The 24395-nt window shown below is 47.1% G+C and overlaps 2 protein-coding genes across 6 annotated transcripts in view; both read left to right on the forward strand.

Annotated features, from left to right (window-relative positions):
- On the forward strand, positions 1-12996 carry wsb1 (WD repeat and SOCS box containing 1). 2 transcript variants are annotated; one of them, XM_049001502.1, is made up of 9 exons: positions 1-406; positions 1376-1544; positions 3997-4271; positions 5546-5677; positions 6393-6493; positions 9046-9218; positions 9301-9414; positions 10457-10564; positions 11079-12996. In XM_049001502.1, exons 1-9 carry the CDS (start codon positions 367-369, stop codon positions 11239-11241), a joined length of 1275 nt encoding a protein of 424 aa, XP_048857459.1. In that variant the 5' UTR covers positions 1-366; the 3' UTR covers positions 11242-12996. The 2 variants fall into 2 exon arrangements, with proteins under 2 accessions (XP_048857459.1, XP_048857460.1); XM_049001503.1 differs by lacking the exon at positions 1-406 and adding an exon at positions 452-889.
- A 10835-nt stretch (positions 12997-23831) lies between these two features.
- ksr1b (kinase suppressor of ras 1b) overlaps positions 23832-24395 on the forward strand; it is a 34981-nt gene continuing 34417 nt past the window's right edge. For all 4 annotated transcript variants that reach the window (XM_049001499.1, XM_049001497.1, XM_049001500.1 and 1 more), the window contains exons 1-2: positions 23832-23872; positions 24120-24372. In XM_049001499.1, coding sequence (XP_048857456.1) covers positions 23847-23872; positions 24120-24372 — 279 coding nt within the window. In that variant the 5' untranslated portion in view covers positions 23832-23846. The remainder of the gene's footprint in view (positions 23873-24119; positions 24373-24395) is intronic.

The following is a 24395-nucleotide window of genomic DNA, read 5'->3' on the forward strand; positions in this document are numbered from 1 at the left end:
CCATCGGCCATTACATCGCTGTGTATTCAAACGTACTCGCGGAGTGTTGTATTCCTAGGTTGCAGTCAGAGACCGTGTGCGGAAGGTTGGAAGCAGCCTTAACATCTAGACTATTCTTTTTCATACTTGTCGTATATTTCTGATTGAAGAAAAGTGTTATTAGTATAACGGCTAGGGACATTTTTCTCACCAAAATTTTTGAAGCATCAGTTTGTTATTTCCCTCCTGGCGATTATTTCCCAAACTAACGATACCTAGCTAGCTAGGATTACGTAGTGCATCGGCTATCCAGACGCCTTAGAGGAAAATCTTTTTTTTTTTGCCTGAAGAATTTTTATTTTTCTTAAGAATCCCGTTTCCATTTAGATGGCAAGCTTCCCAGATTTTGTAAATGAAAATGAAATAGGTAAGTTTAAATCGCCAAACCTTCTGATAATTAATTTAATTGACAGTGCTCAGAAAAGGGTTATCTATTTTTTAGCATGCGCTGTATGACTTGACAATGATGTGGAAGCTGCACGTACAACGCTGTAAAACTGTATGTTAAGGTTTAATTAAAACAGAAATAGTATTATTCCCGCGTGTGTCCGCGAGTTTTTTTTTCCCTGCTTGAGTGTTTTTTCACGCACAGTCGCGACGAACATTTTCTCGTGCATACATAGACCACGTCCCATTCCCCCCTTCCCCCACCCGCTCGCTGCTCATCGCCGCAGCCTCAGCGATAGCTTTGCTGCAGCGTGACTCACATACGCGGCGTGCGCAGGCGTAGGAAAGAATGAAACTCGCGACTTTCGATAGACTGGCGATGAGGACGTGACAGCGCGAGACGACGGCACGTTTTATTCCAGCTGTGCGTGCGGGGTCCTGATGATGCACGAGGGAGCGAAGTGTAAGCGCGAGTCGCCGCTTTGAATTTTTATTACCTCCTAGGGCTGTGTAGTATTCCAGCTCCTTTTATACTTGTCTGTCACAGAGACGATGCGTATAAAACCAAGGTGGTTTATGTAGGAAACGTGACGTGCTGTCTGCTGACGCCTAGTCACTGTTATTGAAATGAATCGGTTTATCTGAGTGTTGCATCAGAATCTTTATTGCAGCACGACCAGGACCGATTGAAATTTTTGCTGGCAAATTTTGCCATTCTTAGAGACGCCAGACTATTGAAAACTAACAAATAAGGCATAAAACGAAAAATAGATGCAAGGCACAAATGCCCTGTACAGTAACAAAGTTTTATTTTGGGTGTATATTGGAGATAGAGGGTGTGACTGTTTACGGTTTGCTTCTGAATGTAATTTGAAAACAACATGTTTATTTACGGGGGAGGACTTGTACTGGCGTGACGATGTGCTTCACGGCTTGTATCTGTCCTCAGGCAAGGCTAAGTTCATCGGGGAACTCTTAGTGTCTGCGGCTCCTTTCGACCAGAAGTCTGGAAGGGAGACGTGGGCTGTAGCCTTTGCTCCCGATGGCTCCTACTTGGCCTGGTCTCAGGGGCACCGCATCGTGAGGCTCCTACCCTGGTCGCAATGCCTGAACGACTTGTGAGTATGTCACCCGGGGCCAGAGGCGCACGTCTTTAACGATGGAATGTGAGGCAGAGCCGCCACTCCCGAACACTCAGCCAGTCCCGGTTTATTTAATGTGTGTATTTATTTTCTTTCTCTTTTTATGAAGGCTTGGTTATTTTAGCAGATTTTCCTAAGTGCAATTCGTCATGTGCAATTCTGTACCTGTAAACATTTTTCTGTAATGCTACTAGATTCAGTTTTCAGGACATTCTGTTAGCGTTTTTTTTTTTTATTATTATTTATTATTATTTGTTTGCACCACACTTGCTTGTTTGCACTATGTTTGTCTTTGCACAAAATATTTGACACTGTATGTAAGTTTATCTGTGCACTGTATTCTTGCTGTTGTATGTGCCAGAATTTGCTAATGGGATCGATAAAGTCCTAATCGTCATCTTAATGCTTGCATTTAACCGGATGAAAGTAGAGAATAACGTAATTGTTTTGGCTCAGATGTCAGTGAGGTGGCAGGAATGTCACTGCTGGCATTGCTCAGAATCGCGGCGTGTGCCGCCAAGTCGACTGGGAGCTCCTGGCTATTCTCTTGTTGCCCGTGCTGTTTTCCAACAGGCTTTTTGGTCCCCTCTTGGCAATGCGCTGTTGCGTCTCCCACGGTTACAGGGCTGCGTTCACTTTGCGAAGGCAGGTCATGCTCCCAAGCAGTCTGGCTTATTTACAGTGGTTGATCAGCCTTGTCTGAGAGTCGGTTTTTTTCCCTATCAGAAGTCACTTGTTTTTTGTTCTCTTGCAATCATCCGTGAGAATATTTGCTTTGAAACATACTGTTTTGGTTCATTGTGTGATCGTGAGCGTTAATCCAGATAGAGATGGATTGTAGTGCGCGATGTTCAGAACGTGGTGAATGCTTAGTATGTTGTATCATGGGCTGGTTTGGCCACTTTGTGTTCTATCGTGTCTCTGTAAGTAGTTATTTGCGTGACTTCTTGTCCATTTGGATGTCTGTTAAGAAGCACAACCTGTTGAGTTGTGTAATGGGATTGTTGTTTTCTGGAGTCCTAGAAGAAGTTATCTAGAGAATGTAAAGTAGCCTTCTGTCCAAACGGAAAGCACCCTTCATCTTCAGATCACTGTGGTCTGTTTGCCAGATTTTTATGTTTTTGTTTGGTATGATGCTTTGGCTGTAGTTTGTCTGTAGTCTAAAATATTGATCTGGTTGTGCAAATCAGAAAATAGTCCTTGTGTTGTGTGCTTTTTATGAATTCGGTGGAGATTTTGCAACTTGCTTTCTCCACATTGCAATACATGGTGGACAGCCCCAGAAAGTTACAGGTTTTTCTGGCTTATCTTAAAAGGATTTGTAAAAAGGTATTGTTAAAAAAAAAAAAATGCATTTGGAAATGCTGCCATTGCATGACATGCAGTCACAAAGACGGACGTTTTTCAATTGTTGTTATGACTCAGCTCGACTGTCAAACAAGAAAATGAGCGCGCATACTGTGTCGTGGGCTGAGGTGTAGACTAGTTTCACATGTGGAATAGCAGGATAGCATTTCCCAATTCCCTTCCCGGGTTAATGATTACAAGTCAAGCCTCCTCTGGGGGGCTTTTCCCCGCCCCTTCGACGGTGCCTTTCAGTTACGGCTGATGTAACTCTGCCATTTCTGTCTTACTGCTCCCAAGTTGTTTACCGCCAGCGTAGCTTTCTTTTTGTTTGTTCCTCCTGGAGAACATGAAAACATAAAGAAGCCACTGTGCCGTGGAGCGGCTGCCAGGGACACGTGGCCAGTATTATCTGCTAGCTACCCCATCACAGTAAGCTCTTGTGATCTTCTTGGCCCTTGGGTTTTAAGCCCCCGGGAGGGGGAACAAGCCCCCCTTGTGAGACCACAAACTTGAGTTGGGCGTGGTTTAGTTTTGGCTGGGTGTTGAGGGCCACCACAAGTTCTGTCCTGGGAAGGGGGCGTCCCATCGAAACCCATCGTGCTCGCCTCACCCTCCACCTTCAGCCTCTGAGCAGCTCCTTCGTGTGTAGGTCTTTAGGATTTCGATGTGCCGTGGCCTCAGTTCCTGTGCAGGAAGTTAGGAATGTTCCGCAGCGGCCTCCTGACATTTGTCTGTGGGTGTTGAGGGTTGCCATGGAGTGTTAAAGGTTCCTGCCGGAGATCGTCTGTTTCATGCTCCCTGCTCAGATTTGGCTTTTTATTGGGTGGCTGCTCTGTATCCCACATTTGCAGGTATTAACCGCCTGCCTGATGAATTGAGGGTAATCTGCACGGTGGGGAACCTGACATTGCGATGGATTTTCTGTATATGACATTTGGCATTTTCTTTGGAGGAAAAGAGAGGCTTGCCATGCAGTGCTAAAAGTTTCCATATTAAAGTAAGAAATTCAAAATTAAAAACTGCAGAAGTAACGGGAAGCCTGATGCCACCCCCCCCCCCCCCTCCCCGACTGTCTCCACAGCACCGTTGGCAGTGCAGACCTGCCCAAGGTGGCTGCGGGGCCCCGGCGCCTGTCGCGGCAGCTCAGCGATGGACAGCCGGCTCGCAGCATGCCCCGCGAACACACCATCGACTGCGGTGACATCGTCTGGGGTCTGGCCTTCGGCTCCTCCGTGCCCGAGAAGCAGAGCCGCTGTGTCAACATCGAGTGGCACCGCTTCAAGTTTGGCCAGGACCAGCTACTGCTCGCCACGGGCCTCAACAACGGGCGCATCAAAATCTGGGACGTCTACACTGGTGAGCCCCGTGCTTCTCTGCAGATGGGATTCAGCCGCTTTAGGTCCAAAAGCCAGCCAAACCCCCATTCATGGCCAGTCTTCTACACCATGGGTTGTTTGCAATTCTAGTCACAATGAGGAATGGATTCCCCCCCAGTTAATTGGGCTCAGATGTGGCTGGGTTCCTTACAAAAGAGAGGAAATGAACGATTTTCCAAACTGAAGACTCCTTCGGGTCGGGGCTTGGGTTGAGACACGTTCTTGACGTCCCTCTGCTGGCCCGTGTCCTGCCATTTCCCCGGGTGTAGCGCCGTGCCCCTTGACACCCTTGGTCATCATCCCGCAGGTGTATCGGCGGAGCCCACAGGCGCTTCCAATGAAGATCCCTCGCTGTAGCTCCGAACCAGAAACCCATGTCCCGCCCACACTCTCCTGTTTGGTGCTGTTTTATACCCCCTCTGGGTAAATTCCAATCTGAGGATTGGGTGTTTTTCAACTTGTGCCGTCATTTTCAAGGCAAACAGAACAGCCCTAGTTTTGTGCAAGTGGGCCGGCACTGGGATCCATCTCTGATTGGTTAGAGGCCTAGGTATTATTTTCTCTGAGTTCTCTCTTAAGGGGCAGGTCCTTCAGCAGCTGTCCTATTGGCTACTGAGACTCCAGCATATGAGTTGCAGTTGACGTGTTACACGATCTGTGCCAACATGTTTGCAGTCTGGCGCTTATCACCTCTATCTGGCAACCAGATCATGGTCTGAGCTGTGATCCTTAGCTCTGGAAATTTCCCGTAAGGCCTTGTAACCGATTCAGATATATATATTTTTTATTGAGATTTATTGGCGCCAGGGAAATTACATTAATCACGGCAGTGTGACGGGCTAGCCAGCTCGGAGCTGCCGTATTTCATTCCCTCCGTCTGGTTTGTTGTTTGGGAAGTCGGCTTGATCCTTAATTCCTTTGTGATTTCAGGGTGGCATTTGTGGCAGGATCACCAGGCTGGTTTTCCTGATGAAAAGCGAGCAGATATAATCTTGCTGCTATTGGCACGGTGGTAACACAAAAAAAAAAGAAAGAAAGGATTATCTGGAATTAGCCTGACAAATTGCTGTTGTATTCTTGCGTCCCCCTAGGTCAGGTACATTTGTACGTGCAGCCACAGACCGTGTTAGAGTGGGAGGGGCCAACTTCTGGGAGGTCTGCGCCTCACCATAACCCCAGGATTTTTCTTCTGGAAGTTCAGCCGTATTTCCTGTTATAATTGCTCCCCCCCCACTTTCATTTTTTCCTGGGCAGGCAAACTGCTGCTGAACTTGATGGATCACACTGACATTGTGCGAGACCTGACTTTCGCGCCTGATGGCAGTCTGATGCTGGTGTCTGCCTCCAGGGACAAAACGCTCCGCGTGTGGGACCTGAAAGACGACGGTAGGAGCCGCCGGAGCTGGACCTACTGCCCCCTCCCCCAGGTCGCCGTGGAGTATTATGAAAAATGCCACATCCCAGGCAGTCCTGCACTTAATTCAGTGACTCGGTGTTTTGGTGGGGGTGCAGTGTACACAGTGTTGGGGAGGTTACTCACAAAAGTAATCCATTACAGGCAGAGCTGAAAAGTTTAAGTCCAGAAAGGTACAACCGACCAGCTGAGTTCTCCGTGACTCTGACTCTTTATACTGGCTGGTTGAAACAAAACCTCGATCTGGATTTGTACTTCCTGGACCTGACCTTTCCACCTCTGTAATTCGATTACTTTTGTGACTAACTTCCCCAAAACTGGCTGTACAAAAAATAAATGCCCTAGATGAGGGGTGTCAAACAAAGTCCTGGGGGGCCGGAGCCCTGTGTAGCTTAGTTCTTTCCCTCTTCCACCACAAATGATTCAGCTGAAGAGATGTGTGGTAATTAGCAGAAGGAGCTGACGTAGGTGTGTTAAAGGAGCGGAAACTCAAAAACGTGCTAGATTCCGGCCCCCCAGGACTGGAGTTTGACACCCCCGAAACGCAAACCTTGCACAAAAAAAGCCTTAATTCCATAAAGGTAGCTGCTGTGAGAATAAATTTTTCTTTGTTCTCAGTATTTGAATCGCCTGCCGTTGTTATTGTTTGAAAGTAGGCATTTTAATAAGCCAGGTCTGGTCTTTCAGGGAATATGGTGAAAGTACTGAGAGGCCACCAGAGTTGGGTCTATTGCAGTGCCTTCTCCCCCGATTCCGCTGTGCTGTGCTCAGTGGGGGCCAGTAAATCGGTACGTACCACGGTTCCTCCTCCTTCTCTGTCTGCCCCTCCTCCATAATTTTACAGTGCTAGATCTGTCTTGCCAATGAATACCCGAATGAAACCTTTTCTCTCCCCTCCCCCCAAAGTAACGTTGTGCTCGGTGTCATGAAGTGCGCAATTTTTGCCTTGCTTGAAGTTTTGCTTTTTTTTTTTTTTTTTTTTAGAAATTTATAAAAAGTTAACTTCTCGCTTTTCGAGAAGCTGTTTAATCACACTCGCATGTAGACCATCTGCCGCAGGTGTCCCCAAGGCCGATGATGTCTTACTCCTTCATTCGTGTAGACATTCCTAGAGATAAACGGCAATAAATAATCCAGAACCATGTGTAACCAAAAACATAATTTAAAAAATCCATTTTTGACAAAATCCCTCCTCCCATTTAAGATTTTTTACACCTTAAGTGTAAAATTGTTGAGCGATTTGGGGCGGGCTGCTGATATAGTCAAGTGAGCCCTTTATGGTTCCTGGGGGCTCAGCAAAACATCTCTGTAAGCTCCGCCCCCTACACCCCCCCCCCATCATGAGGGAGGCCCCCCCCATATACAGGCAGAGCTCACTCTGTTAGGCTGTGTGTGTCTATAAGTGTCTTGCTCTCCCTGTCCCAGGTGGTGGCAGCACTGTGTGTGGTTGGTAGCGAGGCGAGCGCCGCGCTGGCTTAGCGCAGCCGGTGCGGACCGCGCCAGGGGACGCGCACTGCCCGCTCCCCAGGGGGCAGCCTTGCACCCACCGCAAGGCCTCCCGTACGTAGGTGCTGCTCCATGTCTGTCTACCAAATGCTCTCAGTTGCTCCCTCTGCAGGATAGAACAGGAATCCAGTTGGCAGTACCTCTTCCCTGAAACCCACACCCCTTACCCACCCCCCCTCCCCCCCATCCACGTACGTTTTTTGACTTAATATTAATTGCCTGGCTTGCTGTCAGTTCCACCTCCCCCCCCCCCCTTGGTCATTTTTAACTGGATTGCTCAGTAGATTTAAAAAATCTCATTTGATCCCCACCTCCTGTAGAATATACTGGCTAGCCTCCACTTTGGCTCGAACCTGGGGCCAGCCCATCCCGGGCCATCTTAGTCTTAGCCCTACAGTGCTGTGTTATAATAGCGTAGCTTAGCTCATTCTGTACCTGAGTCAGTAACGTGGGGGGTGGGGGGTACATTCTTGACGTAAATGAAATGAAAGGTTCTCCGTGCTCTGGTTGACTGCTTGCAACGAGCTTCTTCTAGTAATTGTTAGGATGTTGCTGGAGTTAGTTCCAAAATTTGCTTTGTTAGAGGTGTTGCCCTGTAAACAGGGCAACACACTCCCTCGCATATTTTTGTGGTGATTAAAAGGCATCTCCACGGCTGGGTGAAGGCAAACAGGACGGGGAGACCAAACAAAGCTGATCTCTCTGAGAGACGGCCGTAGGAACGGGCAAATCTTGACGCGATGACGCGCGCGAAGCCGCGTCAGCTTTAGAGGAGGCGCGCGAGTCGGCGCGAGCTTTTGCCAGGGCGCCATGCCTTCGGAATGCAGGCCGTCGCCCTGAGCACGGGGACCTTTGGTACCATCAGAAGGGTTTGGAATGTTCTAGTGCCCTGCTGGGTGCAGGTTGCGTGACATTAAATAGCAATTATCTGTAAGCTTAATCGAGAATCCTTTGCTCGAGTGCGCCGTCTGCAGGGTGCCCCCCCCAATCTCTCTCCTTAAAGGAGAGGTAAAAAATGTGGCGATTTTCCACGACCGCAGTCCAGAGAGGCTAACTCCGCGGCGTGAGACCCGGCGGGCGCACTGAAGCAAACGGTGTGGCGGGGGCCCGTGTGGGCTGGGATGTCACGCGCGCGCGTGTGTGTTGCAGTTGTGTGTGTTGCCAGAAGCTTGTCTTTTGGCCATCAAATGTTCTCTTCTCTTGCAGTATCTGTTTCTCTTTGTAGACCCTCCCCGGCCGGCCAAGCCTATTGTAAAGTGAACTAAAACTCAATGGGGGAAGCCAGTGGAGTAACAATATGTTACCTTAAGTTACTACTTGTTTGTATATACATCTTTTTTCATTTTTATATTCCTTTATTTTTTTCCTGTAGTATTTACTGGTGTATGTATTTCTAGACTTGTTCTTGTAAGATTCAATGCACTGTACTTTTGTTTAGTGGGGATTTTTTTTTGTAGAATTAATACATTTAGACGGCTAGTCAAGTTATCTGGGGGGCAAAGTTGACTTCTGATCTTAGCATAAGTCCTGTTAGCGGGCTGCTTTATGTTCGCTGCAGTTCGCGTGTTTGTTTAACACTTCTGCTACTTAGTATATCTTTAGTTGCATTTATGTTTTAGTTGGTTAAAAAGTACTTGTAATATTAAATGACACTGAGCACTCTTTTTTTCTAATTTCATGTGTAATTACATGTTTAATTCTCATTGGCTTACCATACTCTTAATTTAAACCTTGATATTTTAATTGTGCCTTTGCTGTAATTAGTTAAAATGACCCCCCCCCCCCAGCTGAAGGCTCCGCCGTGGCCTATAACCTGGGCTGTTCTTGCCTGCAGATCTTCCTCTGGGACATGGATAAGTACGTGCTCATTCGTAAGCTGGAGGGTCACCATAACGACGTGGTGTCCTGCGAGTTCTCTCCCGATGGGGCCCTGCTGGTCACGGCCTCCTACGACACACGTGTTATAGTGTGGGACCCCCACATGGGCTGCGTGCTGCTGGAATTCGGGTGAGTTACTTCCCCTGGCTTTGGTATGTGTGGGTTTTTGACAGAAACCTTGAACTGTGTGCCCCTGTGTCTCTCCCTCCAGGCACCTGTTTCCCCCCCCCTCCCCCATATTCGCGGGGGGTGCAAACGACCGGTGGGTGCGCTCCGTTGCGTTCTGCCACGACGGCCTGCACGTGGCCAGCGTCACTGACGACAGGTACAGTCTGCCTGATCTCTCTCTCCTTATATAACCGCCCCCCCCAACCACGGAGGCTGCACCTGGTTTTGAAAGGTGGGGCATGAATTAGTCAAAACCTTTTTAAACGCCTTGAAGGTTTTAAGGTAGCTTACATTTTAATTCTGGGACATTCTGTGTCCCATGTAGGCTGTGAAATCCTGATGTTTTCCAGTTTTTCTAAAAGTCTTGTCGGCTGTTTTCGCACCCCCTCCCTTTTTCGGGTCCCGTCTGGCTCCACGTAGAACCGTCTCGAATTTCTGGCCTCGTAGCGTCACCCAGCCGTTCTTGTCTGCGAGAGCAGGACGAGTCAGTTGAGTTTGGGGCAGCGTTGAAAGAGTGACTGGGTTAGATGCGCCGTCGGTGTTTGCGTTTCCGCATGCGTGTGTGTGCGCACGCTGCCACTGCGAAGAAATGTAGCATTGCCCTGCAAAGTACGTTCCGAAAAAATGGCCACATGGTATCGTCATAAATTGTAAATACTGTAAATGTTCTCTGACTTGCTTTTATCAGTTAGACATGTAAAATGGTGTGCGTGCGTGTGTGTGTGTGTGTGTGTGTGTGTGTGTGCGTGTGCGTGCAGACGCAGACGCGCGTGTGTCAGCTGCCGCTGGGCCCCTGCTTCGGCCGCTCGTATGCCTCTCCCATGATGGCCGTTTATCACTGTCCCCTTTCCGCCCTCCTCGGTCCGGCCCCGTCTCCTGATTGGTGGGCTGCGGGGTCGCCTGGGTGGGAATCTTTCCGCAGGCAGCGTGTGCTTTTCACAAAATGGCCGAAGGAAAGTTTTTTTTTTTTTTTTTTTTTTAACCCGGGAGGGAACGGGGAGGGAAGAGCAGCGTTGCGATTTTGAGGTTGAAGTTCTGTGGTTCGCTTGCTGCGTAACTGCTGACTGATGTGTTTGCATGCCGCTGTTGTTTATTTTCGTCACCGTTGTTGTCCATTAGTCGTCGTAATGCTGGTGAGAATGTGACCGTACGCTGGCTTCTCAGAGGCGTGACGTACTTTAATGTGCCTCCCCCTGCAGGCTGGTCCGGTTCTGGAACATTGCTGAGGAACCTCCCCAGGCTATTTCCCCGCTCACCAACGGCCTCTGCTGTGCCTTCTCCACGGACGGCAGCGTGCTCGCTGCAGGGTGAGTCCTGGGCAAGCTGCACGCAGCTGCAGCATGTGATAATTTTTCATCGCAACCTGATTGTCTGGGCCGGGAGTCCAAGCCACAGGGTTGCAAGAAATGAGCAGGTCTCTGCTTGTTAGGAATGGCAGTGAGACAGACCCGCAACCTGCGTGCTGGTAATTCAGGTTGGGCAGATCGTCGTAGTGCACAGATGATCTTTTAAACAGGATTTAACGGGCGGGGGGGGGTGTGGACACATTCACCCCATGTGCTAATACCAGTTGGACAAACCATGCATGTGACATGTCACTGTTGTGAAATCTGCAGGCCCTCTTTAATTTACGCAATGAAAAGTTTGCTGGGAATTGTAGGAAAACGCCAGATATTGTGCAAAAAGGCCGCATCTGTTTATGAAGTAAATAAATTGAAATAGAAATATATCGTCTGTTACACATGAAAGCAAAATAGGGCGCATAAAAGTCGCAAAATAACGAAAGACTCGGCTGAACCGTGGACTGTTTTCCCCCCGCAGCACCCGCGACGGCAGCCTGCACTTCTGGGCGTCGCCCCGGCGAGTCGCCAGCCTGCAGCACCTGTGCCGGATGGCCCTGCGACGGGTGATGACGACCCCACAGGTGCAGACTCTGCCCATCCCTGCCCGCATGGTGGACTTCCTGTCTTACAGGATCATCTGACGCTGCCTGCACGGTTCACACCGGTTCACCTCCTCATGGTCCCCCCCCCCCCCCCCCCCCCCCATGCAGTACTCGTTGACCTTTTTGTTTTGTAATTATTTATTTGCTGTATGATCCTGGGCGTGTCCGTGTGCATTCTTACGGTTCTTCCGGAGATGTCGGTCGCTGTAAGTTATTTCAGAAGTGTGTGTCACCCTTGGGGGTGACGTCCTCGTCCACAGTCTCCCATCGTGCCCAAACACAAGCCCGAGCAAGACAAACCTTAACTTCTTCATAAAACACACCAGATTACCAGTGATCCACAATGGCTCACTGGACTGACATGCGATGGGAATCTCTCCTTCCCGAGGTACAGGAGCATGCGGGCACCCAGCGCTTGTGGATGGAATGGGTGTGGGTTTTTGGAGGGGTCACTGGATTGCCCAGCTGCACCCCAGAGCACTGTCACCCCCCCCCCTCCCCCCAGTCTAATGGCTGCACACCCACTCCTTACAGGTGACCCTTAAAACCTCTTCCAGCTCTTAACTTGCATCACTGGTGTTCGATCGCCTGCCCGCCCAGTCAGGGAGAGGTTTACGGATAAACCAGTAACATAACCAACACCTTCCCATGGAGGGATCTTCAGTTCATATATATATATATATTTTTTATACCTGTATAGAACTCTGTAAAGACAATTGTATTCATTCAATGTGTATATCAAAGCTTCTCATGTTACACTGCTGTCGTATTTTTTAAGTCAATTGTATAGAATCATCCTCGCTTGTACAAATGTTTGCATGTCAATGTTTCCTTATAATGTGACTTGCGTGTGAGAACGGCAGGTGAATGACAGACATCAGGTTTTTCTTTCTTTGTTTTTGATATCGCTCCGTTTGCGGTAACATTGCTCATCCCGTCGTCTGCTTTTACGAGATTTCTGCCCTGCGTCACTTTGCCGTGTTTTTTTTTTTTTTTGTTTATACATATAAAATGTGATTTTTGTTTTTTATTTTTTAATGCACAGGTGGGCCGGGAACATGTTTGGTTTCACACGGATCCTAAAGGGAGTTTCTTGGGGAGTCTTTGGGCCTTTGCTTGTTTTGTGTTTTAAAAGCTACCTCCGGAAGTCACTGAAGTATGTTGACGCGCTCGTTTTATGTTCGGTCATCGATGCCCTAGGCGTTTTTTTGTTCGAGCGCGACGTTCGCTATTGGTCTCGGGAGAGTTTCTGAAAGGGCGATTTGATATGCAGTTATCTTGTAAGTAGATGCTGGACCAGGGCTGTTAAATGTCAAATGGCACAGTAGTTGAAGGAGGAATTTTGCTGACTCATTTTGGCAATGAGCATGACGCTATTCTTAGAGCTGATTCCAAAGCTGCTCATATCTGCAAGTCCTGTGTGATTTTGTGTTCATCCAGGTTTAAAACATAAAAAAAAAAAAAAAAAACTTGAAATTCTTTGGTTTAAACATCAAACAGTGTTCCAAACAGCATCGTTAGTAAGGCCTTGCTACAATGAAGCGCCGGGCGAAAGTACAAACTTTTATTTTTGTTTATTCTTCGTTGGTTTGATACTAGAAACCTGCTGGACTTTTGTTGCCATGCAAATATTATTAGTGTGAATATTATGAACATTTCAACGAAGTACTCGAATCGTTCTGTATGCGGCAGTGACTGTCGCAGATAATCAAAATTTAAATAAATGTATATATATTTTTTTTCCTTTTACTTACGTATTTTTGCATTTAGTCTTAATAAAATTCTGCCCAAAAATCCCCGCGTCCGCCATGGGTTCTTACTAGTCAAGCTCACAAATTCTTTTCCATAGATTGCATTCTACCCAGGAAGGACCAGGTGTCGTGTAAACGGCTGGAGCAGGAGCTATACAAGGTATTTCAGATCCGCGCATTTCTGCTTGATTTAAGCGGATTTGTTTTCCCTTGTTTGACGTCACAATATAATATTTTCAGGCCCCGGCTTTGAAATCCTCCTAAACCACTTTAACTTTTTAAATATTTTCCCTCTTGCTGAAGTTTTAGGGGTATATGCTTGCTCTCCTTCCCCCCCCCTTATCTAGTACAACACTGGACAGATCAAACATCTTGTCAGCTGTAAAAGCGTGATGCCTTGGACTTGCGTACTTATTCGAAAAGGCTGTAACCAGCTCATTGTGCAGAGATGACGGCGGCCCAGTGGCGAACTCGAACCTGGAGCCTACAACTATCACAACTGCCGATGAGACCATCTGTGCTTTAGCAGAGCGCCTGATATTCCGCTCATGAAGAAAACTGACTTTGTACTGTGAATTGAAGTAATTCTTGAAATCGGATTTTCCTTTGGAGAAGCTCAACCCCCCCCTTCCTCCTCCACGAAGGTTAAAAAAAAAAAATCATTTACAGCCTGGTTTGTTATTGAAGGACAGTTTGTGCAGTTCAGGTTAAATATTAAGGAGTCAAATGATTAGGTTAGACAGGAAAAGGTCACAAGAACGTGAGTCATTTGTCGAGCGTGAATCGTGACTTTGGAATTCCGCTATGAACCTTTACCCTTTACCCGCTATGAACCTTTACCGAAGGGTCACGCTGGCCAAAAACCTTTGCTAATATTTCATTTTCCTATCCCAATTAAAAAGCTCAGCTTGTTGGAGATGACGTATAGTAAAGCATATTTGTTCAGGTAATGAATATGCATTATATAGACAAAAGTACTGGGACACACTTCTGAGTCACTGAATTCAGTGGCCATCCGGGACCCTGAGGTCTTTCATGGTGTGGTGGGTGCAGAAACTCACTGTACCAGTGCAGGCTCCCTGACCTGACCTGACCAAGCCATGCAGTCAGGTTTACAAACACTTGTGAAGATTAAGTCATTCTGAAGACCTGAATTCCAGAGTGTTACTGTCATAATAAGTCAGTTTGTGAAATTTCTTCCCTGCTAGATATTCCACGGTCAGCTGTAAGTGGTATTATTGCAAAGTGGAAGCATTTAGAGATGACACACTCAGCAAGGAAGTGGTAGACCACGTAAGCGTGAGATGGAATGGTGTAAAGCACGCCGCCACTGGACGGATAAGTCTGGGTTTGGAAGATGCCAGGAGAACGTTACCTGCCTGACTGCATTGTGCCAACTGTAACGTTTGGTGGAGGAATGATAATGGAATGGACTGTTTTTCAGGGGTTGGGCTTGGCCACTTGGTTCCAGTGAAGGGAACTCTTAATACCAAGACATTTTCAACAATTCTATGCTTCCAACTTTGTGGGAACAGTTTGGGGAAGGAAGGCCCTTTTCTGTCCTAGCATGATTGTGGCCCAGTGAACAAAGCAAGGTCCATAAAGAGATGGTTTGATGAGTTTGGTGTGGAAGAACTTAACCGGCCTGCACAGAGCCCTGACCTCAGCCCCTTCAAGCACCTTTGGGATGAGCTCGGGCGGAGATTGTGAGCCAGGCCTTCATGTCCAACATCAGTGCCTGACCTCGAAAATGCTCTTCTGGATGAATGGGCAAAAATTCCCACAGAGACACAAAGTCTTGTGGAAAGACTTCCCAGAAGAGTGGCAGCTGTTATAGCTGCAAAAGGGGGATCATTTCCATATTGAAGCCTATGGATTTTTGAATGGGATGTCATCAATGTTCTTGTAGGTGTAATGGCCAGGTGCCCCAATACCTTTGTCCATATAGTGCAGTTTGCTGTTTAATTGGCTCCTGTCTCATATCTTATCTCACTAGTCATGTGGCCTAGTAATTACCGTTTTCCCAGGAACAGAAAAACATCAGTCTTCGCCTTTTTTTCCCCAGGATGCCCAGAGAGAGGATGTGAGGCGTCCCTGGGTTCCACCTGACTGACACTACCTGTACTTGCCTGCTGTGTTGTCCACGATGAAATAAGTGGTGAATATTTACAGTCTGTGAGAAAAAGCAAGTGATGTTGAAGCTCAGCTCAATGATGGGGGAGGGTTGTTGTTGTACCATTGAGGGACCAGCTTCACTGAACACTCCCCGAACAGCTTCAGTAAATACACAAACAGTAAAACGCCAAGTGGAAGCAGATTATATAAACGCATCACTGCTGTGAATAACGTAACATGCGGCAGAGAGAGACATAAAACTGCGAGGAAGGGCGTTCAGAGTCCGTCCGAGAAGCCGCCGCATCTCTGCCGCTGCACTATCGTCCCGTGAACAGCCTGCAAAATAGCTGTCTGCAAGACACCCATTTACATAAACATACCGGAAGGGGGCGTCATCGTCAAAAAATGTAATCGGAGCTCAGGAGCGCTGCTGATCGCAAGTACTCAGTTCTAGTTTTAGTCAGTGCGGGTCGCTAGCCCAAAAACTATTAGCACTGCTACTAATTGTACAAACATAGTTGGCTGATACGTGTCCTTATCAGCTTATCGTACAGTTTGAAATAAATTGGAATAAGACGCGTGTATGTAAAGCTTGTTGTACAAGATAATAACTGTATTAAACAAAGATAGCATAGTGTGCCTTAAGCACTTGACATTAACCCACTGGACGGAAACAGTTAAGAACAAGAAATTATGGTCCAGAGCAGCGATCTGTGAACTTATTTTACGAAAATTGACGATTATATTGTGAAAGTGCGCATATAGCCAAATAAATAATAACAATAATTTCAACCTTAACTTATGGTAGCCAGATAATCCATGTCAGGGAGGACACTTTGGGCTAGGAAATGCTTTCTAAACTGCCACGTTAATTAGGGAAAGACTCATCCACTTGTTTTGAAAAACAAAAAACAGTTGGTCATATTTTTACTGCTAAATTGCACTGTATTACTATGATACCCGTTTCCCCATTATAAAAACTCACTCCGTAGATGTGTACTAATAAATGATATTGTTATCCTGTAAATAGCAATTTTTGGAATATTTTCCAACTAAGATAATACCAGAGTTTTCAGATAACTGATGCTGGAGAAGAGACTGCGCGTTTTCTGTTCTGATTGACTGGCATATGGAAAGACAGCCCATCCAATTTAATCTAAATCAGCTCGTGGCCATTCTCCACATTCCTATCCTTCCTCCAATTGTGGAAACTTCCTGTCACTTGGCCCATTGACCCACTGCTGTTGAGTCACTTCCTGCCACACCCCTACCCCGGATCAGTCCTTGCACTCTCAGCCTTAGACACACCCCCCTCCTGTTCACTCGGGGGACTCAGTTTAGCGGCTCCCCACCGCTAAAGCCCTCTGGATGCTCTCATTAGATTAACTTTGAAAGTTAACTGGGTATTTGTATCAAAATAGAATCTTGAGCATCAGCGCTAAGAAACTAATTTGTGAAGGAGTTAAAGATATTAGCAGATTTGTCTACATGTCTCACTGCCCATACTCTTTTTGTAGAAATTAAATAATCATCTAAGATGGAAAATGTATCTAGTAAATCTTTGCAGCGATTTATCTAATGGAATCGGACTGTCTTTTCCAATTGGTAAATTCATATTATCAACACCAGAGGGCACAATGTTCATATAAAACAAACCATTAACACAGGGCAAATTGATTACGACCAGTTAGCATTGGAGAAACGCAAACACCGCAAACTCCCGACTGAGATCCTGTTTAACGTTCTGTGTCATCTGTAGTTCTCATTCAGGTAGGACTGAATATCGAAAGTCGTATTTTAGCTATTTCCGAAATGAGGCTATGAAAGCCACTGCTGCTAAGCTTACTGGGTGCTGCCAGTCATCAACAGTTTGAACCCACATCCCAGTGGTTACTGCCTCGGTTTCCACGAGACTGAATCACATGGTGACTGAAAAGGTGCGATCGTCCCGACCACATTGGTTTTTCGCTTCTTCAGCCGCCACGTGACTCTCCCGCAGCCGCGGGCTGTCCGGTGGTCATTCCGCACACATGCCTTCCAGATGGCCCCGGAATCCACACCCCAACCTTATAGTTGTGCTGCTGCTTTCTCATCTCCAGCCTCTTGAACCTGTCGCTAGACGACCCTGGTCCAAGGCTGGTTCTTGCCATGGCTTTGTTTGCTTTGAACTCAGTAATTCACAACCCCCCCATTCCCCTATACATTAGGCCCAGGGGGCGGCAGATGGGCTGCGGAACTCCTCATGATATGAAACCACTGTGGCACTTGCCTGGTGTCTGCAGCAAGAGGGAAACACTAAGACAGTGACCCCCCCCCTGCCAGGTCTTGCCTACAGACCCAAGTGGGGAGGAATTGTATGTTCCTAGGTAAGTGCAGACATCTGAGCCTTGCCAGGATCTTCAGTATGTCCCTCTGCCTCATATCTTTCTAGCTGGATGCGTTCTTGGACTCCATACCATTGGCGTATGCCCTGCAGTACTCTCTCCCTCCCCCAGAAGCGCCGGAACATCAAAGAATTCTGAAGCAATCCAGTCCCAGGATCCCGGATGCTTAATGGCAGGACTGGCCATCTTATGCAATCCTCCGGTCTGGAGCCCAGATGGAGGTGAAAGCCAAGTCCTGCATCTCCTTGCAGGGAGGTGATGATCTCCTTAGAACTTGTGTGCCAGGCCTGTCTGGATGCTAGAATGCCGAAAGGACTGGAGAGCCCCTGTAGCTCCTTTTGGAAAGTATTCCATTAAGCGCTCAGATCATCCTTAACGAGATTAACAGACGATGGAGGAGAATCTGCCAAGCATACGGGCCTTGCTGGGGAATGCCGCTTGTTCAAAGCGATTGTTTCAAGGGTTGAGCACCAGCCAGACGGGGGGCGGGGGGTAGGGGTGGCGGGGGGTGGATGGTGACTCGTCCAGGTCATCAGACTGAGGTGAGAGGGCAGATTGGAGCAGGCGGCTCCAATAGTAAAAACTGAAATGCCCTTCCAGCCTGAGACATGTCTGATTCAGCAGGACCTTTTCGGCCATGACACTCGTGTTGGGATGGGTGGGGGGTGGGGGGGGGGGCAGAGCTGTGTGCTTCACTATTATGTAACTCAGCTCTCAGTGGGATTCAAGTAACCTCAGCATTTAGGGGAAAAATGTACACAACTGTTGTAGTATCAAAGACTGTATGAGTAAAGGACCCCGCTTCTCCACAAGTGGGAAGGGAGGGGCTCTGTGCCACATTGCAGGAGGTCGATCAGAATTGAAGATCTCGTACAGTGCTGTGTAGTGCTCCCTTCACAGAGCAGCGCAAACCGGCTCTAACCACAATGAAGGAGGTGAGGGAGGCTCTGGTGCACAACCGAGCGAGAGGATAAATATATTAGAGTGGGCAGCTTGAGAAACAGACGCCTCATAGGTCTTTAACGTCCTTAAACAGGACCTGCAAAAGAGCAGCGTTAACACCAACAGTGGAGAGGCAACTTGGGGATGCCTGTCCTCTGGGCAGGATTGTAAAGAAAGAGACGTATCTCAGAATGGCCAGGAAAAAGAAAAGACTGAGATGGGCAAATGGACACAGACAGTGGACAGAGGAAGACTGGAAAAAGTGCTACGGATAGACGGATCTAAGTTTGAGGTGTTCGGATCCTAAGAAGAACATTTGTGAGATGCAGATCAAATGAATATCTAAAAATGACATCTAGAATGTGCAAGGTTTACATGTAATTGCTACAAATGGAGGACTGTTTGACCAAAGCAGATGGTAGTGCCTGTGTGTGTGTGTGTGTGTGTGTGTGTGTGTGTGTGTGTGTGTATGTGTGTGTGTGTGTGTGTGTGTGTGTGAGGGGGGGTCTATTTGTCTCAAAGGAGAGCAAGGTGGAATACGTGAAAAGAAGCAGTCCAATCTACCTGTACTTGTACTCGTGCAAATATCACGTACTGTTTCATTTCTGTTCCCTGACAGGAAAAGGGCTAGACTGCTCCTCCTATGACAATCTCGGAAATACGAGGACGGTGACACCCCAGGGATTTTAGTGACCCTCCCTTGGGTTTCTCCATGGTTAGTACAAGGCTGCCCTTGGGAGGGAGGTACAGCCTCACACACCCTGTGGTACTGATAAAGCATGTCAAAAAATGAGACGAGAAGGCCCTAGTTTACGACACCGGCAAGTCATAAAAAGGTTCTGAGGCGGAGGAGAAGATGGTGGAGGTGGTGGTGGAGGTGGTGGTGTAGGAAAATCAGCCTCAGTCTCAGGAGACTCGAAGCGAGCACCGCGGAAGCAGGCGGTGCGCTGGCGCCCTCATGGGAAGGGACGGCTCCGACTGCCTCCACCTGCTCGCGATCCAGATGCGGGACTGATGACATCATGGGAAAAAAGCCACACGGCAGTAAACAAAAGCGGCAAGTGGCGTGTGGCTGGTGCACAAGGTGCTAGAAAAATGATCTGCAAAGGGAGGGAGGAAGGGAGGGAAGGAGAGAGAATGAGTGCGAGAATAAGTCCTACGCTAAAACAGATACATGCTTACATGCGTAGTGTTTCACTAATAATGCAGCTAAGCCACAGCAAATGTCATCATAATCCTAATCACCTCATATAATTATAATTATTATTTTAATGCCAAAAAAATGCTGTAATTTCACCTAAAATGTAATGGACACACCTGAATTATTTTAACCGACGTTAATGTGATTGTCTGAGTCATGTTAATCTCTGAAGGATGACAGAATGATTTTTAAAGCTTTTTTAAGCCTATTTTATCACGATGATTTGACATCATCTACGGCGACAATCCTGATGAGTTTCGATGTTTGCATGTTTATACGCATTTGTATGTGTACATTTGCAATATATAAATCTACGTTTATTAAATGATCTGCCCTGAAAAATAATATAAACTATAAACTCTTTTATTGCTTTAGCGTGCATTAAAATGATCTTCCGAAACCAAAAAACCACAAGCTGGAGCCCAAACAAACCGGAGTCTCATTTTCCAGTGACACCTCTGTCGGTCGACAGGTCACATGACAAGACACCCAGGTTGAGTTTGAGTAATCTTCCATAGCAACATTTTCTGAAGTCATCCTCAGTAGACATGATACTTGGGGTGCTGTGAGCAGGCCACGGCCTCCCCTTACAGACTCACTCATCCGTCATTGCTTGCCCTGGTCACGGGTCACCTAGGGTACAGGGGCTGGGGTGTACTCCTCTACCAACCTCAACCGCCTCTTTACGTTTGAATGTTCTTGTGCTACACTTCTCGCCCTTGAATTGTCTTACTGGGTTCTTGCTTTGTTAAGACATTTTTGTGCAGCTCCTGCCCCAATACTAATTACTCTCATATCTGGGCATTCAGTGGAAGCTGAGGAGTTGGACAGTCAACTCCTTGACAGCATGTATGTTTGTAATGTGCTATTTGCCACACTTGTACACACTCTGGATAAGAGCATCTGCTAAATGTGCAAATGTTACTGTATAACCGGGACAGGTTGACAGTCCATCACAGGGTGCACACACACACACACACACATTATGGGCAAATGAGAGACACCGCTTAGCCTAACCGAAAGTGTTTGTGCCGTAGGAAGAAGTGAGACCAAACAGAAACGGAGAACAGTGTGGGGTATCTGGCTCAGGAGACTCTATGCCACTGCACCTGTCATCCCCTGTTCAAGCCTTTTGCCTCAGCAGAATAGCCACATCTCTGCTGAACCCCTGACCAACCCCCCACCCCCCACCCCCAAAATGCCCCAGGGCCCACAGATCCCAAGCCTCATCCTCAGCTGTGTGTGTGCGTACGCCTCAAAGGAGAGCGAGGTGGGATATGTGACAATAAGCATTCCCCTGTACTTGTGCAAATGGAAAATAAAGGATGGACACCATTTAGAGAATAATCCCATAGTGTTTTGATACAAAAGAACCACACATTTAAAAACTAGAATTAGTTTATAAACTACTATTAATAGTAAGTGCACATATTAAACCCTAAACTAAACATACCCCATCAATTATAAAGAATAAATGGGTGTAAAATGCTACAGGTTCAATGACAATGTCCAGAATAGTAAAAACCGAAACTAAGTATCACATGCAAACTGAATGAAAAATATGAAAAGTAAAGTGACTTAAATGCTATGCAGAAGCTGGGTAACCAAGCAGAGGAAGGAACCGCACTGGTTGTACAGCAAAAACCTTTCATCACAAGCACGGAGGATGAACCACGACTCACAAGCTTTCTCATAAACACTTACCGCACAGAGAGGAAAAGAAAATCAGCTTTTATATTATCTGCACAAAGGAACACTTAACACCTGCTGACACACGCGGCCTCTTAATGTGTGACAATAACAGCGTCATTTTCACTGTAACTCTATTCAGGGCGATGTAAACAGAATGAGATGTACTGCTGATCAGAGGTGGAAAATTCAGCTTTAGAAAACGCAAACCCAAAATCAAGATTTTGTTTCAACCAACCAGTTGAGTCCTCTGTGACTGTTTATACCAGGGCTACTGCAAATCACGCTTCTCGGGGTACAAGCCCTGCTGGTTTTCCAGGTTTTTTCCACCTGTGAGCCATGTGTGGAGCCTCCAGCCAATCAGAATCAGTAATTACTAAACTAACTACCTGGGAGAACTGAAAACAGGGCCTGTATTGAGGGGCAGATCTGAAGAGCCCTGATTTATACTCAACTGGTTGGTTGAAACAATCTTTGCCTGGATTTGTACTTTCTGAACCTGAATTTTCCACCTCTGCTGCTGAATATACAGACTCAGCACAGGTTATACTCTGGTGTGGATTTAAAATGTCATTTACCAACGGGCTTCATTAGAAAGACCATCCATCCATCCATCCATCCACTAACCACTCATCCAAGCCACAGTATCTGCTCCACTGGTCTGAGCCCAGTGGGCTATTTCCAGAGGACACATGCTGACTATACAGTATGCATGATACAGCAACTCAGAGCCACTGGTGTCTCTGAGTGTGAGATAGGCAGGCAGGAGATACTGGACACTGGCGTCTGGAGTGGGATTGGGATGAGGGCTGCCCCCCCCCCCCCAACACACACAGTTAGCTGTAAAGGGTGAACAGCAGCATCCCTCCATGTTTCCTGAAATCCTGCTTTTCCTGCCTCAGCACTTCCTGCAGTGTGTGAGCCACTCGGCCTGGTGCAAGCAGGAAACCAGGAGCGCTGAGGCTATCAAAGCGGACAAGGCTCAGGGCGGTGGGAGAGGTGCATTCTTCAGTGCCCCCCCCCCCCCCCCACCCCCAGCTGACATCTATCTTTGCATTGACTCTCGCTGCCCACATACTGCCTTAATGGGACACTAGAAAGAACGAAATACAAAAAAAAACACATTCTGTACTGCAGATTCTTCTCTGAACCAGAGCAACATACAATTTCACCCCTTTATACATTTCAACGGGAGGGGGGGGAGGGGGGGTATACTTGAAAGGTTAATCTGCACCCAAAAACCTACTACTGTACAACCTATTTAACAAAACTGATATTTAAAAGATAGTTTGCTGACATTCAAGTATATGTTTTTTAAAAACACATTCTAAGCAAATTTCAAGTGCAAAAAATGACAGTAGTCCTACTTTTTGAGAGGGTTAGGGAGGGAGGGGTGCTTAGGGTAGATTTTGCATGATGTTTGGTCAGAAAATGGGTGCTCCACCACCCCCAGCCCCCAGCCCCCACCTGTGCTTGCAGCAGATTGCTATATGTAAGAATGGTCATGTATAATTACAGGTAGGTTGCATCCTCAGTCGGGAAATGGCACTGTGAGTTCAGGGGTTCAGAATCTGAAGTCTGGCACCAGATCGGTGTGTATGGACATTGCATGTGTTCCCTGTGTTTCTGTGAGTTGCCTGCCACTGTCCGCAGATGTGGAGGTAGGCTGGTGTCCCACCCAGCAACGGCATGTGCTGGTGTGTGTGTGTGTGTGTGTGTGTGTGAGAGAGAGAGAGATCAGTGTACTGGCATGTATATAGCAAACACATGTAAGACAGGTAACAAATAGGGAAAACATGGAGGGAGTGAAAAAACAAGTGTAAAAGATGACAACAATCATTTCAGAAAGTCAAATAAAGGAAGAGCTTTGTTTTTTGAAGAATTTATTTTCAGGCAACAGGAGTTTCCTGCCGCTCCAATATAGTCAGAGGGATTTCAAAGGACCCAAATCCTGCGGCCGGCATCGCGGTCTGATTGCGCTCTCTGTACTACTGTGAAATATTAAAGTAATTTACATTCTTACCTGATTCTATATATAGTTTGGAAATATTGTGCATGACTGGTGGACACTTGGTGGTAAGAGACCTATGAGCAATTTCTTCACGTGACTCAAGCACACATAAGCAGTGGATTATATTGTTCGTCATTCTATAACTTGATAAATTAATCTCTAGCGCACAAACAGGAACGTAACATAAATGTCACTGGAAGGCGACAAACCTCAAATAAACGACATATATGGTAAACGAAAAAGACAGCTACTGCCACGAATCAGAATCCGAACATGAAGTAATTCAAACGCAATACGGTAGGGGCAAGATGTAAGGTGCTTTCCAGTATTTTGCAAGTGATGAGTCACTTTACTAACAACCATTTACGTTGAGGCTTTCATGTGACCTCTGCCTCGCGTTATTATGTATTTGGCTCACTCGCCGTCATATAAAAATTGCAATGTAAATTCTGTCTGGCGAATGATGAGTGGAATATTACCTGTTGGACTCTGCCTACGCTACAATAAAGAGGCTCATCGCGAAGGACTACATCTCCCATGATGCACCTCGCATGATGTTACCAACAGCTGACAGACGGTAAAAGCCGATGTGAAATCTGCCAGTGATCGAGAGGAAGGATCTCTCGGCGCGACGAGCAGACAAGGAGGTCTAATCGTAATGTCAGGCTAGTTGGCACGGCAGCAGTTGAGGTCGCTTTTAAACTCTCCACTTTTGACTGAAGAGAAATCTATGTTTTGTGTTTTACTGGCACAAGTTGCAAAGCGGACATCGTTATTGAGCTTTGCCGCATCTCTAATGTGTTTGCTGCTTTTGGTATTTATAGTGTAAGCGCGGACCCCCCCTCAAGCAGTGCCCAATGCCGAGGAATGGATAGCGTGTCTGGCAAAGGTGGAAAGATGGTTGAAAGTGATGAACAGCCGGAGAGGGCGAGCTGCGGTGGCGCAGGGATGGCCGCACTACACCAGTGCGAACTCATCCAGAACATGATCGAGATCTCCATCTCCAGCTTACAGGGGCTCCGGACGAAATGCGCGGCTTCCAACGATCTCACACAGCAAGAGATACGCACCTTGGAGGTAACAGGCGGACGACAGCAGAC

This window comes from Brienomyrus brachyistius, unplaced genomic scaffold (genome assembly GCF_023856365.1).
Source record: "Brienomyrus brachyistius isolate T26 unplaced genomic scaffold, BBRACH_0.4 scaffold59, whole genome shotgun sequence".
NCBI lineage: Eukaryota > Metazoa > Chordata > Actinopteri > Osteoglossiformes > Mormyridae > Brienomyrus > Brienomyrus brachyistius.

Bases quoted from the DNA above. Each gene is read 5' to 3' on its own strand.
- wsb1 (XM_049001502.1), top strand. From the start codon at position 367: ATGGCAAGCTTCCCAGATTTTGTAAATGAAAATGAAATAG. The intron at 5,678-6,392 runs GTAGGAGCCGCC...CTGGTCTTTCAG, and splicing joins GTGGGACCTGAAAGACGACG to GGAATATGGTGAAAGTACTG. The intron at 10,565-11,078 runs GTGAGTCCTGGG...TTCCCCCCGCAG, and splicing joins GGCAGCGTGCTCGCTGCAGG to CACCCGCGACGGCAGCCTGC.